At 41.3% G+C, this 18,144-nt stretch overlaps 2 protein-coding genes across 4 annotated transcripts in view; one reads left to right on the forward strand and one right to left on the reverse strand.

The window, feature by feature from the left end:
• Rab3GAP1 (RAB3 GTPase activating protein subunit 1) overlaps positions 1 to 7,107 on the reverse strand; it is a 584,432-nt gene extending 577,325 nt beyond the window's left edge. For both annotated transcript variants that reach the window (XM_065225004.1, XM_065225003.1), the window contains exon 1: positions 5,507 to 7,107. In XM_065225004.1, coding sequence (XP_065081076.1) covers positions 5,507 to 6,996 — 1,490 coding nt within the window. In that variant the 5' untranslated portion in view covers positions 6,997 to 7,107. The remainder of the gene's footprint in view (positions 1 to 5,506) is intronic.
• An 8,150-nt stretch (positions 7,108 to 15,257) lies between these two features.
• On the forward strand, positions 15,258 to 18,062 carry Mccc1 (Methylcrotonoyl-CoA carboxylase 1). 2 transcript variants are annotated; one of them, XM_065224973.1, is made up of 4 exons: positions 15,258 to 15,441; positions 15,526 to 16,078; positions 16,138 to 17,355; positions 17,419 to 18,062. In XM_065224973.1, exons 1-4 carry the CDS (start codon positions 15,410 to 15,412, stop codon positions 17,707 to 17,709), a joined length of 2,094 nt encoding a protein of 697 aa, XP_065081045.1. In that variant the 5' UTR covers positions 15,258 to 15,409; the 3' UTR covers positions 17,710 to 18,062. The 2 variants fall into 2 exon arrangements, with proteins under 2 accessions (XP_065081045.1, XP_065081046.1); XM_065224974.1 differs by having other exon boundaries at positions 15,532 to 16,078.
• Positions 18,063 to 18,144: the final 82 nt, after the last annotated feature.

Consider the following 18,144-nt stretch of genomic DNA (forward strand, 5'->3'; position numbering starts at 1 on the left):
ACAGGCATCGGAAGCGCTCAATTAATAACTGTGGAAGTGCATCTAGAACAATAAGCTGAGAGCACGTAATAAGCTAATATGCGATATGCAATAAGCTTGAAATGCGAAGAAGAAGATGTAAGGAAGTTTCAGTAAGTTTTTTCGAAATGAATCTTAGGATGAATTCTTCGATCTCAAAACAACCGGGAAAATTATCAAAATTCCGGGAAAATCCCGAGAAATTACAAATTAAGATTTTCTGGCCACCATTATTATGAGTAATGTAGGTAGTAATGATCATAACTTATGTTTTATGTCACACAAAATTTGAAAATTTAGCTCATTTTAAAATCGTTTTCCACTCCACTTTCCTAAAAGTACACAAAATATTTTTTTTTTTATTATTAATTTATTAATTTATCATTAAATGAATTGCTTATGCGGAAATTTATTTCTTTTTTTTTTTAATCTCTATATGAGTGATGTCGAACATAAAATGAAAATATTATTTGCATCATCCTTATGCATTATTAGGTAATCAAATAAAAATAATAATAACAAGACAAGTGTTGACAATTTTTAGACAATCTATTTTAAAGAAACTTTTGAAAAACCTCAAACTTTTATAGCTCAAGGACCTACACAATTTTTCTAGATAGCGATCCAAAAAGAAATCTCATTATTCTGGATCGAGGAAAATTTTGCAAGATGTAAAGATCGGCAAATAAATCTGACTCATATTTGAATCAAGTTCACTTAAATTCGCAAAAACGTAGGTCACAAGAATTAGTAAATTTTTGAGATCCATAAATGTCACTTATATATGAATAAATGTCATTTAAATATGAGTGATATTTTCTCATATTTTAGTAAAAATTTACTCAAATGCGAATTTTAGTGAACGGGACTCACATATGAGTAAGATTTATTTGCCGAGTAGAATATTTTGCTTAACATCAAGGAATCGAAAAAAATGAAAGATTCCGGGATAAATTTTAGAGATTTTGGACCAATTTTTAAGCAATCGAAATCTCTAAGACAAACAAGTTAAGAAACGGCCCAGAATAATTTTCATATGTTTAATATACATATGAGACATTTAAATACTTCTGAAACGTAAATAACATTTTTTGATCTTGGACATAGATTTTTTTCTAAACTGTAGTCTTGGAAATGTTTGGACGAATATTAAAGCTACCAAGCTTCAAAGATTTTCAAAATTATAATCTTTGAAAACATGTATAGCGCAAGTAATTTTTTCTAGACTATTTTTCGAAATATCTATGACTTGGAAAACTTCCAAGATCACGAAGTAAAGAAAGTTGGAATCAGATTTTTTTTTTCAAAACCTCTGAAAATTTGCGATATAATTTTCTTTTACTATTTCGAAATTATGTAAGGTACAAACCTTATCTTTTCCAATTTCATTTCAACATGCAAACTACGTTCCCACGAAACCGACCAACATGAACAGACAAAGCTATCCCACGACGATGAATTTCAAAAGACATTAACGATCGACCCAAATTCACAAAATGCATGTTTGCAATACGAGACTTTACCAATATTTCACTCCCAGCGTAAAGCAACATTTTCCAGAACCAATTTCCTAACACCAAAGACAACTATCATCATTTCACACTTGAGATTTCGAAAGGCTAATTTATTGCCTCAGAACGAACAAGTGACTATGACCATCCTAACTGCATACCTATCATATTCCCACCACACATGAAGAAACCAGAACGAAAACGTAAACGCTGACATCCACTCGAAGCACGCGACCGACGACAAACATTCCCACGGAATAGGAAACTCACCCACGCGACAATACATTTCTCCCTTTCGCGCGCATGAGCTTAAGCCACCCGAGCGCACGAAAGAAAGATGCATAATAATAACCAATTAGGATCGAGACCGATTTCTCTCTCCGATCTATTTCCCTCTTCGTTCCCTTAATGAAGTACTAGAATAAGCTAATCCATTGTAAACATAAAAACCGTTTGAAATAAAGAAAATCAGAGAGTCTTGATGCAAAACTTGTTGTGATTATGTTCAGAGAAATGATGACAGCTCCTGAAGAAAAGGCTTCAGACAAGAAATGAACAGTGTATGACAAAAGTGAGGTGATTGAAAAAATTCCAATCTAACCATTCTTAAAATAGGACAAAATAGGACAAGTCCGATGTCCAAATGGCGACCGTGATGATAGAGCCTGAAAGTGATCTATGTGATTAAATTGGATTAAGAGACGAGAAGTGAATCCAAAAAGCGCTACCAGTGATATAAGTGGTCGAAGGAAAAACTTAGAAATTTTATAATCTGGGCTGGAAAAAAAACGAAAATAATGGACCTGAATGTCTAGATCACGAAGATGAAAACTAGTATGAATATTAGTGATTCCATCAGCACCAACTCTTCTTTGTCGGATTTTACATGCTGATTTTTAATGAAGCTTTGTAACACAAATTTGTTACCAAATCAAGCTGTTACTTGATGTGATTTTTTAAAGGCATATTATTTTTACTCTTGACATTATTGGTCGTAAAAAAGTGACTTTAGTGACTAAATTTTAAGAAATAGTAACTTTAGTGACTATTAGGTGGAAAAAATGACTTTTTAGTGACTGACTTGAAAATAGTGGCCAAGTCACCAAAAAGTGACCTGCTACCAGCCCTGTGGTCCCAGAGCCGGTATCCAGTGGGTGAGTACCCAAGCATAACGCACTTTCGTCCAGTCGGATCCAGCTTACCCCACTTTTGTTTTTGGTACCCTAGAGAATGCTTGGCACCCGAACACTCTAAGTTTGGTGACATCTGGCTTCTCTCCATGCCATTGTTTCGCAGGCATCTGGTTCCCTTTGCTTCAGGTGGGCTTCAGTTGGTAACGTACACCGCATTCACCCCATAGATATTTCGGCACACTTCATTCCGTCAGCATGGCTCTCATTTTCTCAACTATGGTACGGTTATAACGCTCCGCCACACCATTCTGTTGTGGGGTGTACCCCACTGTTGACTCCACTTGAATGTCTTGCTTCTTCTAGTAGGCCAACTGCTCGTTCGAATAATACTCACGGACAAGATCACACCTCAAATTCGCTATTTTCGTTGCGAATTTTGCCGTCGCCATTGCTTCGTATACCTTGAAATAATCGAACACCTGTTCCTTTCTTGCCATTAGGTGAACGACTCCGAAGTGCGTGTAGTCGTCCACAAACGAAAGAAAATAGCGAAAACCATCAGATGTCGCCGGAGTTATCCACGGAGCGCGCTTTCCATCTACAAAAAAAAACAGATTGCCCTTCGACTTCGCAACGCCAATTCATTATCTTTCGTAAGGATGGCAAGATCCGGCATGAATTCGATGTCCACACCAGCCTTCAGCAGCCTTGCCAACGATAGCAGATTTTATTTCAGCTTTTTGACGAAAAGCACGAGTCCGAATGACAACGTGTACCGGTTCTTTCCGACACACAGCTTACCCTTCACGGTACCTTCCTTGGTGGCTACCAGTACCTCACCATCCTTCGCACTATCGATGTGCAATGGCTCGTCTAACTTACGGATGTCGTGAAAATAATCCTCACTGCTTACCATGTGACAGCTAGCGCCCGAGTCCAGAATCCATTCGATTTCATCCTGCGCATGTGCCTCAATTGTTCCACCTCCTTGTCCATTGGTATCTTCGCTACTTGAGCCGGATCGGATTTTTCAGGTCGTCCTTTCACCTTGGGACAAGCAAACTTCTTATGCCCTTCTTAGCTCTCAACAGTAGTAGTAGTGGTTTTCCACGTTGATTCCTGTTCCTGGCCGCCAACACCACTCCGTCCATACCGTTCATAGCACTCGAACCGGATTGTTTTCCAGAACGCTTTTGTTCCTCCGCTAGAAGGCGTGCTTTGACGGTTTCAAGCTTGAGTTGTTGATCGTCCAAATTTTCCATCGCCGTGGTAACCACGTCGTAACTAGGTGGCAACGAAATAAACAGTTGACTCCCGCATCCTTCAGCTGTCTGAAAAGCTCATATATTTCTCAGACTCAAGACTGTTGCTCAAATAGTTGTTCATAATTGGCGACAGCCCACTATCGTGGAGTTTATCCGAAAGGACATTGATACAAACAGAATCAAAAGCCCACTTAATGTCCGAGAAAACTGAACTCATTTGCTGTTTTTGCGCATTGACCAGTTGAATTTCAGTTGAAAGCAACGCAAGACAGTCGCTCGTTCCTTTGCCTCTCCGAAATCCAAATTCCGTATCTGAAAGTAAACCATTCGACTCGACCCATTTGTCTATACGGAAAAGAATCATTTTCCCCAACAATTTCCGTATACAGGGCAGCATTGCGATGGGACGGTACGATTTATAATCCGACACGGGTTTACCGGGTTTTCGAATGGCGATAACTCTTACTTGCCTCCAGTCCGAGGGGGGCGACACATCTAAATCGCAAGTTTATATGCTCAACAAATCTCACACTAGCGAATCAATCTTCGAACAATCTTCTTTCATTTGTCGCATCTACTTGCATCGATCATCAAGTTTTTGCAGGAAATCTTCAGAATCGTCATCAATCTTCTTTCTATCTACTCAGCGTGCGCGCAAGTAGCTACAGCAAAACACAATGTTTTTTGCATCGTAGATAGAGTCGTCCCCCTCGCTCCAGCCTGGGAGATTTTAAGCAAGTTGTACTTGATTCTATCCATTCCTGGAGCTGAGTTGTTACATGAGAGGAGAGCAAGTGAGAATTCCACCATCGAAAACGGGGAATCTTTTTCGTTACTACCCGACGAACGATCACGAACGTTGGTTTGAACCGACACCGAATCCGGGCAAACTTTCCGCGCGAAGGTAAATATCCAACTGTCTGAATACTACTTGTCTTCGTTAACCGGTGATGACGCGTTTCGCATTCTCCTGCCGACAGGTCGGTGTACCACTCGAAATCCCCAACCTTACCGTATTTGCGGAAGCGTTTAAACGCGGCGGACTTCTCGCTGTTCACGTCGGTGCAATCCTTATCCCACCACGGATTGGGAGGTCACTTGCGTACGGAAACACCCGGAACATGTTTCGTTTGTGCTCGCAGAGCAAAATCGATGATGAGACGCGCGAGAAAGGAGTACTCGTCCAGCGGAGAAAGTACGTCAACCGATTGACTGGCATCAAGAGCCGCGGTCGCGAATTTTCGCCAGTCAATGTTTTTCGTAAGATCGTACGCGATGTCAACCGAACGAGTAGAAGATGAACCATTGGCAATAGAAATTTTGATTGGCAAATGATCACTACCGTAGGGATATTGGATAACTTTCCACGAGCAATCCAACGATAGTGCACTCGAAAAAAGTGAGAAGTCTATATTAAGACAAGCAATGTCTGAAATTACAGATATATAATGCTTCGAAAATATTGAGATTAGTGCTCTTGAAATTGCGAAATGAACTTAAATGACCAAAGATAGTTCTGATTGCAATGCTGAACAACTTAAAACTAAAAGCCAGAACAAAACGAACATCGTTCACTTACCCTGGTATCTGAATGCAGCGCTCCACTCTGTATCGCATCTCCTGTGAAAACTCGGCCCACAGCTGGGCCACGGCACGCTTTCCTCCATAGTACGCATTGCATACGGCCAGCAGCGTTGCCAGCCGATGGACCAACGAGTCCGGACATGCAGATTTGATCTTTAGCGGATCGAAGTCCGTTTGACCTGCCGAAGGCATAATGTATTCATGAAGTGCATCCTTTTGCGCATCCGGAAACAGGTAGTACAGCATATCCTTCAGCTGTTCGTCATTCAGTGGACCGTCCAACTTGTGCTCATCTTTCTTCGCCCCAGCACCGGGAGGCGAGATTCCCGGAATCACGGAAGCTAACGTTGGAATCTTGGACTCAGTCAGACGTTCCAAAGCCTTCGTACCTTCCAAATTCTGCGTGGCTCCGAAGGCCAGTTCCGGAAAGTATTCGGTTATAGCGCGACGCGATCCGCAAACTTGCAAAAACTCCTGAATGCAATCGGACATGTAGCATACCGGAGTGTCTTCGAACCGTGCCCGAAGGCTCCAGACTGGAGCAGTCAACGGATCGAAATCGGAATAGGTTTGAGAATCAATCACGACATTGTCCGCCACGTGTGGCCATGTGCAATGCAGTACCAATTCCGACACCGGATCGATCGCCACCCCAAATGGAAGCGAAATCTTCATGTTTTCTTCACCGGTTTCCTCGGTTCCATTATCGGAAAATGGAACTTTCTTAGTGACCACGTAGGAAGCACTCAAACACCCCGTTGTTTGCAACGAATAGGTAAACCGAACCGAAACAGCAACCGGATCCATGTACGGGATTCCAACTTTGCCCTTGAAAACGTCGAGTAAACCCGAAAGATATTTGCACGTCGGAGGCGTAACATTCAAGTGCACAATGTCAAACGACAATCTCGTCGATCCGGATTCACAAAGCCCCAGGAAAACGTTCTGCACCTTATCCAAAACCTGCACAAACACCGGAACATCGCAGCTACTCTCCGACACGGCAATATGGATCGAACTCATCAGAATTCTAATTTGACTCTCGTTGGTAATTGAGTTCTTCACCGGAACTATCACGACGAACTCCCTCAATCCGTACCACTGGGCCAGCGGATGCAAATCCCCGTCCACCTTCTGGTCAACAATGCAGTAATCATTTTCATTGGCCATCAAATCGACAAACGCTTGGCAATCTCCGGCCGGCTCGTCACCTTCCTTCACGACCAGCTCTTCCTCAGGGACATTGGCCTTGAACCGAAGGACATCCAGTTCGACGTCGGCAAACTTTATCTTCTCCTTCGATAAGGTCCACTCACATAGCGACAGCTGATTACGTTCCAGCGGTCTGCGACTGCCGCACAGACCGTAGGACAATTTCCATTCGTGGAAGATTTCCTCCAACCGCGCGTTGAAGATCTCCCACTCAGATGCGGTGGTGAAATCCTGCTGGAAGAATTCAGTGTCGTCCACTTCTTCGTTCAACATTGTTACGAGTTGAAACACTTTCACAACCGTAAAAGGGCTCTACGAGTTTCACAAAAACCCCTAACTTTTTTGCGTTTAGCCGAACGATTCACGCGATTCACGATTAGAACAAACTCGCTGATGGACGGTCCTGTGTTGTTATTATTTAGAAAATGCGGATGTAAACAAAAATCTGTTATCAGTATACTGCAGAACGAATGACAATGCACAATGAAATGTGAGTGCGTTGGTGGTGGGATTCGGACAATTACACCGCCAGTTGGACTAATCGAGTGATATGGATGGAATAAATGAAAATGGTCCTAGTAAAAATTAGAGTACCAATAATAAGCTATTATTTCCGTTAAAGTTTTCCAATAAATCGATCATATCAACTATAAATATTTCGTGCAGGAAATTGTAATCACGTGTATGCTGAATTTCAGAAAAAAAAACAGTAGAAGGGTCTGTGCCTAAGGGCACGAACAGAAGCTTGACGTATGACCGCTAGTGGACGGAATAAATGTGAAGAACATTTAGTTCTGATGCTCAATTATCTATTATCTCAACCCTTTCCGTTTTTTAATTGTACCTAGGCGTACCAAATTCGTGGAAATTTTTTTCAAAGAGAAAGTTGATTAAGAGAATCAATCAAAATCACTTGCACCCCTGCTTCCAAGTTTGGTTACAAGATTACAACTCTGGAGAGCATTTTGTGTGGTCGTTGGGGGCTTGTGGTTCTGAATATGGACAAACAAGCACAGATAAATTCTATTCCAACTCTTTACTGATGTAAGCTTGATGGCCCTGAAAAGGGCCGATTTATTGAAGAGGACATCCATGGCCACTTACGCTTGGCGTGTTTAGTGTAGGTGAGAGCATCACGGACCTCATTTTCCAGGAACATTTTCAGCACACCTCGTAGATCAGACCGGAGATACGTTTGACACCACCACGGCGAGCCAGACGACCGATGGCGGTTATCTCGAAGAACTTTGCGTTTGGTTCTGAATATGGCGATGAGTGTGCAAAATATTACGCTTGGCGCCTCCTCTACCAGAACTTTTTCTCCTTTGCCACGACCAGTCAATTGTTGCTTGTTAGATGTGAAGGAGTGGACTAGCCACCACCTTTCTACTGGTGCTATTGCTGTTCACCACGCCGTCCGAAGCAAAACTGAGCTAATTTAAATTAAAGCAGAATGATGTGTAACCAAGCGGTATAAAAGCTACAAAGACTCCTCCCAATCTGGGTACTTCGGACTCTCTCAATGTGCTTGTCACTTGGGAGCCAGTCAGAACTGTCAAACGGGAGCCAAACATTCAGAAGCAATAAACTCAGTTACTGTTCTTACCTCTCGTCAAGCATTGCAATCTCATAACATACTTTTCATAAAACATTCTTAATTGTAAGCTCAAAGACAAAAACCAACAGGCTCAATGATGAAAGTATAAAAACCAGCATAGTTTTTATGACTCAGCTGAGTTTTCAATTGCAGTAAAACATACTTTGGCGAAACATGTATGTAAACAAACTTTGATAGACTCATGGGGGCTCGAGCACTCCTGGCTCAGAACTTTTGGCGGGAATCAACTGAGAAAGAACAAACAATTTTAAACTTGAACAAATTTTCAAGCAGTTTTCCATTGGCTTGCAAAATGAAATCGATTTACTCCGCAGTACTCAGCTCCCAATATGAGTAGTTTGCTATCAAGTAGCGACACAGGCTCTTTTCCTTTTGCGTGCACGGCGAATGAGAACGACCCAAATTTGAGTTTAGTTCACTCATAATCGCCAAAAGTGCAGGAACTCAGCGATGAGTAAATTTGTCTCATGGTTTCCTGTGGAAAACCTAAAATAATCTGCTAAAAATGACGAAAATTTTATTCAGTCTCGGAGTAGTACCAATAGACTGAGTGAATCCAACCTTTACTTTTCTCAAATTCTGGGATTTTCCCCTTCAAAAATCCTGGAAAAATCTGGGAAAACATGAGGCAAATTTACTCATCGCTGAGTTCCTGCACTTTATTTCTTATTTCTGAGATAACTAAACTCAAATGTGGGTCGATCTAATTCGCCGTGATATCACCTTGAAAGATATCGGCGCAGGTGGTTAGCGTGATTACCTCTCACCCAAGCAGGCCTGGGTTCAATTTCAGTCGGCGCCACCGGCATGTTCTAAGGCATAACATCTCTGATCACGCCTTCCTTCGGGAAGTAAAGCCGTTGGTCCCCAGTTAAGTTGATGGGTCGATTGGTAGGGTCCAGATTATTATTATTATTTAACTTTATTAATGAGGCTTTCAGCCTTGGGCTGGTTCGCCTCCATAGGGTCGAGATGTGGGAGCTGCCTTCCAGGCGTCGGTAGCATTGGAGCTCAGTACGGAAAACAAATCTCGCGTCACTTTTCAATAGGTCCTATCTACATTGATTGATTCTCTTGATCGACACTCTCTTTCGTAAATAACTCGGCTTCACAAATGTTTCCTGTCGTATTCATCGAATTAGATGCTAGATTGTTACTTCTTCCATCAAAAATATCCGGCCGTGGCGATTCAAAGTTGATCAAAGTTTGATTACATGAATATTTTGTGTGATCGTTGGTTCTGAATATGGACAAACAGGCAGATGAATTCTATTCCTACTCTTTACTGTAATAAGCTTGGTGGCCCTGAAAAGAGCCGTTTTGTTCCCAAAGTTGGTGATGATTTAACCTCCGAACCCAAACAGAGTGCGTCTCTATCACTTCAAAACGTAGATGAAATCCATGGCCGCTTACGCTTGGCGTGTTTAATGTAGGTGACATCATCACGGATCTCATTGTAGTTGAAATTCTAGTACTACACTATGTTTGTTTTAATTCGCTATGAAAGTTTGACAGATAAAATGAGGGGTTGGTGGATTTTCCTTTGTTTCGAGGGGTGCATCGATTAGCTTGGGACCAAAGAGAGTACCAGAGCTGAACCAAAAAGTTGGGCACGTTTCTTCGGGACCTTCTAGTCTTAGAGTTACCTCTATGCTATTACCAACAATCAATACGAAACTATCGATTTTAAATTTGCTCACTACTTGACGAGCCTATTGGTCCCAAGCAAACGATTAACATACCCCATTCTAGTCGAAATTCTAGTACTACACTATGTTTGTTTTGATTCGCTATGGAAGTTTGACAGATAAAATGAGGGGTTCGTGGATTTTCCTTTGTTTCGAGGGGTGCATCGATTAGCTTGGGACCGAAGAGAGTACCAGAGCTGAGCCAAAAAGTTGAGCACGTTTCTTCGAAACTTTCTAGTCTTAGAGTTATCTCTATGCTATTACCTTACCTGATGATTCGAGATCTCAGCAAAAATATAATTTGTTAACTGAGTTTTGGCAAATGGGTTGTTTAATTTTGAAAAGATATTGGTTACTATACATCATCTGAAACTCGATCTGAACGGGCTTCGTTTTCTGAGCACAGATATTTTTTTTTTCTTCGAACTTTACTGTTTAGCACTAAAGTAACAAACTGACAGCACGCTCCTATACAAAGTCCCATTAATTGGCACGAAGGTGGTTATTTTTGGTCATGTAAACGCATCTATTTAAAATAGTTCCAGTGTTCCAAAATTGTTGAAATTTGCAATACCTTTAAAGAACCTAATTGAAAGCTCGCTCCCATACAAAGTACCACAAAGGGGCTCTAAAACTGTAATTTTTGATAATGTATTAATCCCAGTGGCGTCTCGTCCATATGTGCACCTCGTGCACTGCACAGTCTCGAATTTTCAAAAAGTAAAATTTATATTTCATAAAAATTAAGAGGCAAAAATTTAATACTGAATTAAAATCATTTTTGTCCGCCCTATTTATTGGTTTCATATGGATAGTAACTGAATTATCCACCACATCACTGGATAGTAGCTGAATTGTTTACCACATCGCTGCTCAACCTCCGTTTTAGCGTTTTAACCACCACTGAAAGAAATGTACGTAAAAAAGAAGCGAGGCATAGCGATCTTGTTTTCACGTACGGGCACGCTGGGACTTTACAACACTCTTTTTGGGCTTCTATGGCAAATGAGCGACACAAAACAAGCAAGGAAAATATGCCGTCGTTCTACCAAAGCCACCGCATGCTTAGTTCTCCCAGTCTGAGCACTTATGCTTGTGCACCAGAAACGCTCGTATTTACAACCAGATCAGTTGTATATGTATTGAAGTCCCGTAAGCATAATTGCCGCTGTGTTAGTGTTTATTTTGTGCACTTCTATCTTTGCACAGTTTAAAGAGAGGAGAATAAATTGGCACGTATAGGCAACGTCGCATTTGAGTTTCTCTCTGAATTGATTAAATCTTGGAGAGCCGTCATTCGTTGTATACCTACCTACACGCACACATCGAATTTTTAAATTTTTAAATTTTCTCACTACCATGTCTGCATTTCATTCAGTAGCCTTAGCGCATTGATGGAATATTGTTCATGGCATAGTGCAAAATTAAATAGGAATTATGGAACAGGATATTGTTGATGATATACTGAAAAGACCGTTTGCCAGAAGATCCATGGAGGAATAAATGCTTATTGCGAGAATGGACGTCCCACGACAACTTGAAAACGACATGTAAAAGAAATGGTAAAATCATAACGCGGAACTTTGCCGAAAATGGACAAGTGGAAATTGTTGGTTGTGTCACATGCTCGAGGAAATTGCGCGGGAAGTGGAGCATTTCGAGGAAATTGCAATTGGCGTCAACTCTACGCTACTGCTTAGGAAACGGTGAGTAACGATGACAAATATCATAAACATGAGACTTAAAAAGAAAATCAATGTTTCTATGCAAGAGTAAGCAAAACTGGTAGCAGAACTGTTCCCCATTATCATTTTTTTTCAGGTACCCCCGTCGAAAGATTTGTATCCCATTTTTTTTTATTATGCATCAAAATTGGCTTCTACTGTTACAGACAAAATATAAATAAAATAGGTGCACAACTAGTGAATTTTCTCACGTGACGCCACTGTAATCCATATTTAAAATAGTTCCAGTGCTCCAAAATATATGAAATTTTGGATTTCAGTTCCTTTTGACATGCAGATTACGAATATGCAATTACCATAATACCGCTAAAGAGCCCAATTGTTTTACTGAATTACAGCAAAATAAATTGTAGAACTACAACATCCCCCTAATAAATAAAAACCATAAACGAATGATAACCCAAATTATTGAACTATTCCACAAATGTTTTTGATGATACCCCGAACACGTCGTTAAGCAAAACAGAGATTACAATTTTATTAGGGTCGGAAAAACAAAATTAAGTGTGTTGGACTAAACCGATTGGCGATCAACTTCATAAATAAGCTAACAACAATAAAACCCTATAAAAATACCGAGAAAATACTCAAAAATATACACTTCATAATGAATTTAATACACTTTAATACAAAAATGCACAAGAATTAAATATAAATAAATACGAAAAATACAAAATACACCTTTTCAAGTGTGGTAGATGAATCGAAAATACTCAAGTTGACAGCCCCTCGAGCTAAACTTCGCTATACACGGAAAGACGAAATAACTCAAAACCGAGATATAATGTACTTAAAAATCAGTACTCCGTTATCACCACAGTTTAGGATGAAAATTTGTTCTCATTGATGAGTACTTTTAAAGTTAAACCTGAAGTACAACCAGAACTCTTACTTTTTGTGAATTGTACTCAACCAGTAGTCTTGAGAGAGTTCTTATTTTTGAGTACATTGTATCTAGATTTCAAGTTGTTTTGTCTTCCGCGCTATGAAAGTATCCAAAATCAAGTGTTGCGATTGCACTTAATTTTGGATGAAAAATCGTAGCCTGTGCCATATTTATTTTATTCTGGCTTTGTCGTCTGTTGGAAGCAACAGTTTTGTGAATTTCCCATACACTGGATGGGCTCAGGATTCTTGAGGTGATGACTATAAACCAATTAGACCAACCTCGGAACCAACGGACTATTCGATGTGGTAAGTTTGCGTCATCCATGAGAACTTGAAGGCATTGAATATGAAAGGAATTTTCATTTATTTTAGGCATGATCCGGCACGGGCTACACGAAACGAAAATCAATTATTTTATTCATGTGTTTCACTTATACATTTTTGCCAAAACATCAGCCTTATACATTCCATAAGACAAACCACATAGGTCCTATAAAAATTCATAAAAGGTATGTGTGACCGCTTATGCATTTCATTTGACACATGATGTTCATTAACTTTTTGCAAGGCGTTTGCTTATTAGTTGACTTATACATTTTATGAATGATCAGCAATAGAAATTTGCCAAAAGGTATAAGGAGATTTCTACCCGTGTATGATATTCAGATGAGCAGTTTCGGGAATAGAAGTTTTCCGCTGTGGAAGAACATCCTGAGAGCCAAAAACGGCCATCTGCACATGGGGACCAACAGATGGAAATCAATACGATTCCAACGTCCTTTGGGTTGTCTCATAAGGATATGAGATCATCAGTTTGCCAAAAGAAAGGTACCATTTTCATCGGAAAATCTGTCGGTGTTGGTCAGCAACATGATTTCACTACCCGTTATGTTTAATTATAATGCTTATACCTATAAATACTCTGTAAATGTCTTCAATTAAAAACATTTCAGAATCTAAAACATCAAGAAGACGACCGAGTAAACCAACGAGGCCGTGGAGATGAATAGCCAGCATTTGAAGTTCACTTGCAGGTTGGACTGATAACAGATTCAGCTGGCCGGTTATGATTGGACGTCGTTGCGTTCCGTTTCAAATCGGAATACTTGTCTGAGAAGAACTCAAAAAACTGAATACTCCACGCCAAGTTCTGGACGGCCACATTTAATAGTAATGAAGAATAATATTGTTTGATTAGTTGAAAATTGTTAAACTGTTTCATACGAAAAATAATAATAAATTTGTTGATTATAATGCTCATTTTAAGAATTCAAAATAAATATTTGAAGAATCAAACTTCCAGTATAATTTATTAAAATGAAAACCCGGTTTTGAGTAGATTTTACCAAACATTCACTCTTAATGAAACAGTCGAATTTGACTCAAAACGATGTCTATGCAAAATACTTAAAATTTGATATTTTGCAAAGAACTCAATTTTGAGTGGTTGCACTTCCCGAAAAAAAAATAATTATAATAAAACAACCTCGAAAACAACGAAATTACAATGATTTTTACTGTTGAATTTTGAGTACATTAAAATTTATTGTTAAATTATTGTACGGGAGAAAAAAAAATCGATTTTTAATGATACAATGCTCAAATAACGAAAATTAGTGTGATGAGATCAAATTTGTTCGGGAAAAATCACTTTTTTATATTGTTAAGATGCTTAACAAAATTATTTCATGCATCAATCACAAACGGACCACCTATTGCAACTCAATGACGTTTTTACCTATAAGGTCCAATCCAACCAATGACTTTATATAAGGTCTGGCCAACAAGCAGCTTGCTGGTGTTAGAAGCAAAAATGTTGTAAACGTTGCTGAACATCTGCGAACAGATAGAAATACGGAATACGTCACTGCCAACATACTGACAACAGTTAGAAATACGTCACTGCCAACAGCTGTTACGTGTAAAAAGATAAACATTGCAATAAAATACGCACACCACTAAACATTTGCACACGTCACTAACACCAACAAGCCCTTTGGCTCATACCTTATATAAACGTCTTTGCAATCCAACAGGTAGCTTGCTGGTGTTAGAAGTATACATATTGTAAACATTGCTAAGTACTCAAGTGATGACGTCACTCTACCATAGCATTCCATACTGCGCAATGTTTTTATATAAGGTCCGGATCAACAGGCTTTTAGGGGTTAGTGAAATGTGCAAATGCTTAGTGGTGTTCGTATTTCATTCCAATGTTTATCCTTCTACACGAAACAGCGGTTGGTAGTGACGTAAATCTCACTGCTCGCAGTATGGAATGCTATGGTAGAGTGACGTCGTCACTGGAGTGCTCAGCAATGTTAACAATATTTATGCTTCTAACGTTGGCCAGCACCTTATATAAACGTCATTGCATACTGCGAAAAGTGAGATTTACGTCACTGCCAACAGCTGTTTTGTGTAGATAAACATTACAATGTAATACGAACACCACTAAACATTTGCACATTTCACTAACACCAATAAGCCTGTTGGCGCAGACCTTATATAAATCCATTAATCGCAACTGAGTCGAAAGTTCAAAATATTTTAAAAACTAAACTGGAACTGTCAGTCCAGTAGCAATCAGCCCGTGGGTTCTCATTCTTGAACCGATCGTAAATTACGGTTCAACAAGGCAGCGTGGAAGCCTAAATTTAATTCGCCTCGGATCGAGAATTTAACATTCTTCCAGCATTTAGTGTTTTACAGCCATCCATAGCTTTATATCCGGTAAAATTCGAAATATGCTTTTCAAAGTAAGGCACGCAGTTGCGAGGTAAGTATCCGACTTTACAGTTATGTAATTTTTGTATACGTAATTAGTTACTCGCGCTGATAATGTGGTATCAAACCGGTGTAGTTGCAGGTTTCTGTCGACCAGCTCTCGGTATGGCTCGAAGAGTGTCCCCACACGACAGATCAACAAGCTGCTGATAGCCAACCGGGGTGAGATCGCCTGCCGTGTCATGCGTACGGCCAATCGGTTGGGCATCCAGACGGTGGCGGTCTTCTCCGATGCGGACGAACGCTCCCTGCACGCCAAAATGGCCAACGAGGCGTTCAACATTGGACCGCCGTCTTCGCAGCAGTCCTATCTGCGGGGTGAGAAAATTCTCGAGGTGGCCAAAAACGCCGGATGTCAAGCCATCCATCCGGGGTATGGGTTCCTGTCGGAGAATGTTGAGTTTGCCGAGCTGTGCCAGAAGGAGGGTGTGATCTTCATTGGTCCTCCGGCTAGTGCTATTCGGGATATGGGCATTAAGAGCACCTCGAAGCGCATTATGAGCGAAGCTGGAGTCCCAATTATCAATGGTTACCACGGAGAAGATCAGTCGGACGAGCGGTTGATGCAGGAAGCGAAGAAGATTGAATTCCCTTTGATGATTAAGGCGGTTCGCGGTGGCGGTGGGAAGGTGAGTACTAGAGAAGGGTGATGATGGGAGTTTTGAATTGATAGTGATTGTAATTGTAGGGAATGAGAATCGCTGAGACGGAGGCGGACTTCTTTCCGGCGTTGCAGTCGGCGAGAACCGAGTCGGAGAAGGCTTTTGGAGACAGTTCGATGCTGCTGGAAAGATACGTTCGCTCGCCACGGCATGTAGAGGTGCAGGTCTTTGCCGATCACCACGGAAATGCCGTCTATCTGTATGAGCGAGACTGTTCGGTGCAGAGACGTCATCAGAAGATCATTGAAGAGGCACCCGCTCCGGGATTGTCGGAAGAGCTGCGTGCACAACTGGGTGAGGCAGCTGTCCGAGCAGCCAAGGCGGTGAACTACGTTGGCGCTGGTACGGTTGAGTTCATTTTGGACAAGGAGGACTTGTCTTTCCACTTCATGGAGATGAACACACGTTTGCAGGTGGAGCATCCGATTACGGAAATGATCACTGGTACGGATCTGGTTGAGTGGCAGATTAAGGTTGCTTCAGGAGAACCGCTTCCATTTACGCAGGAACAGATTCGTAAAACGGGGCATGCTTTTGAAGCTAGAATCTACGCTGAAGATCCAGCGGGAGGATTCCTACCCGGAGCTGGTCCTTTGGATTATCTCTCCACGCCGGTACCTTCCAGCACTACCAGGGTGGAGACGGGCGTCCGTCAAGGCGATGAAGTTTCTATCCATTACGATCCGATGATTGCGAAGCTGGTTGTGTGGGGAGAGAATCGGCCAAGTGCCCTTCAGCTGTTGATCGAGCAGTTGCGTAACTACCAGATCGCCGGACTGCAAACCAACATCAACTTCCTGATTGACCTGGCCAGTCACGGACACTTCCAGGCGGCGGATGTCCACACCGGATTTATTGATCAACACATGGCCACCTTGTTCCCGGTGAAGACGGTTTCGAGCCAGAAGATAGCTCAAATGGCACTGGCCTACGTTTTGAACGAGAATGCCAGCACCCGTAAGTCGCTGAATCGGTTAAATCCGTTCGATTCGGAGCTGAACTTCCGTCCGAACTATACGCCTAGTCGGAAGTTCAAACTGAAGGTCGGCGAGAAGGAGCACCCGGTTGAGGTGAAGTCGAAAGGAACGGACTTTGAAATTCGCGTCGATGGAGGCGCTTGGCAGCAGGTGAAAGCCACTAGGAAGCCCCATGAAAATCGGTTCCTGCTGCAGACGAACATTGATGGACACGTGTCCTGCTTCAATACGGTGATCGAGAGCGGATCGATTGCGTTGTACGATGATGTGAGTATAGTATAAGCGTTGTTTCAATGTTATAGCTGACTGCAATTAAACGTCTTTCAACAGAGCGGCCTCACTTCTGCCGAAGTTGTCCAGCCCCGGTTCGTGACCGCCGAAAATGCCATGGAAGGAGCGAACGCCGGATCTGTCATCGCACCGATGCCCGGAGTGTTGGACAAGGTATTTGTTAAGCCTGGAGATTCGGTGAAGGCCGGAACACCGCTTGCCGTGCTGATTGCCATGAAGATGGAACACGTTCTGAAGGCGGCCAAGGATGGCATCGTTAAAGCCGTTCCCAACGCCGAAGGTGACAACGTCCGAAAGGGAGCGGTTTTGGTTGCTTTCGAATCAAGTTAGACGAACGAGTGGAGAGCTGGAGCCACAACAAGCATTTAAACTGCAACAGTAAACCAGTGGTGCATTTACAATTACAGTGACAAATCGTGCATTTATTAGAGATATTTTTGTTATTTTTCATTTGTAGACTTCTAGATGTCTAGAACAGGGCTCAAACGAATCCAACGCAAAGCGTTGTAAAATTGAAGAATTAATCATATTGTCGAGCAGTTTTAGGACGACCTTCTATTGGCGATTTTAAAAAAATGAAGCAATAATTGCAGGGTTTTCAAGTTTAGCATAAATAAGACCCTATTTTCTCGAGGTTTTAGAAGACAAACATATCAAAATATAGTTCCACGGCATAGTTTGAGTGATAGGAAACGTCATTTAAACTGCTCGAATGATGTGATCCGTCGCGGAATAAAAGTTTTTGACATTTTAAACAAAGGATTT

Source organism: Ochlerotatus camptorhynchus, unplaced genomic scaffold (genome assembly GCF_037179485.1).
Source record: "Ochlerotatus camptorhynchus isolate MF236.1 unplaced genomic scaffold, CSIRO-AGI_Acam_v1.1 ptg000220l, whole genome shotgun sequence".
In the NCBI taxonomy this organism is placed as follows: Eukaryota; Metazoa; Arthropoda; class Insecta; order Diptera; family Culicidae; genus Ochlerotatus; species Ochlerotatus camptorhynchus.

Bases quoted from the DNA above. Each gene is read 5' to 3' on its own strand.
- Mccc1 (XM_065224973.1), top strand. From the start codon at position 15,410: ATGCTTTTCAAAGTAAGGCACGCAGTTGCGAG. The intron at 15,442-15,525 runs GTAAGTATCCGA...AAACCGGTGTAG, and splicing joins GTAAGGCACGCAGTTGCGAG to TTGCAGGTTTCTGTCGACCA. The intron at 16,079-16,137 runs GTGAGTACTAGA...TTGTAATTGTAG, and splicing joins TTCGCGGTGGCGGTGGGAAG to GGAATGAGAATCGCTGAGAC.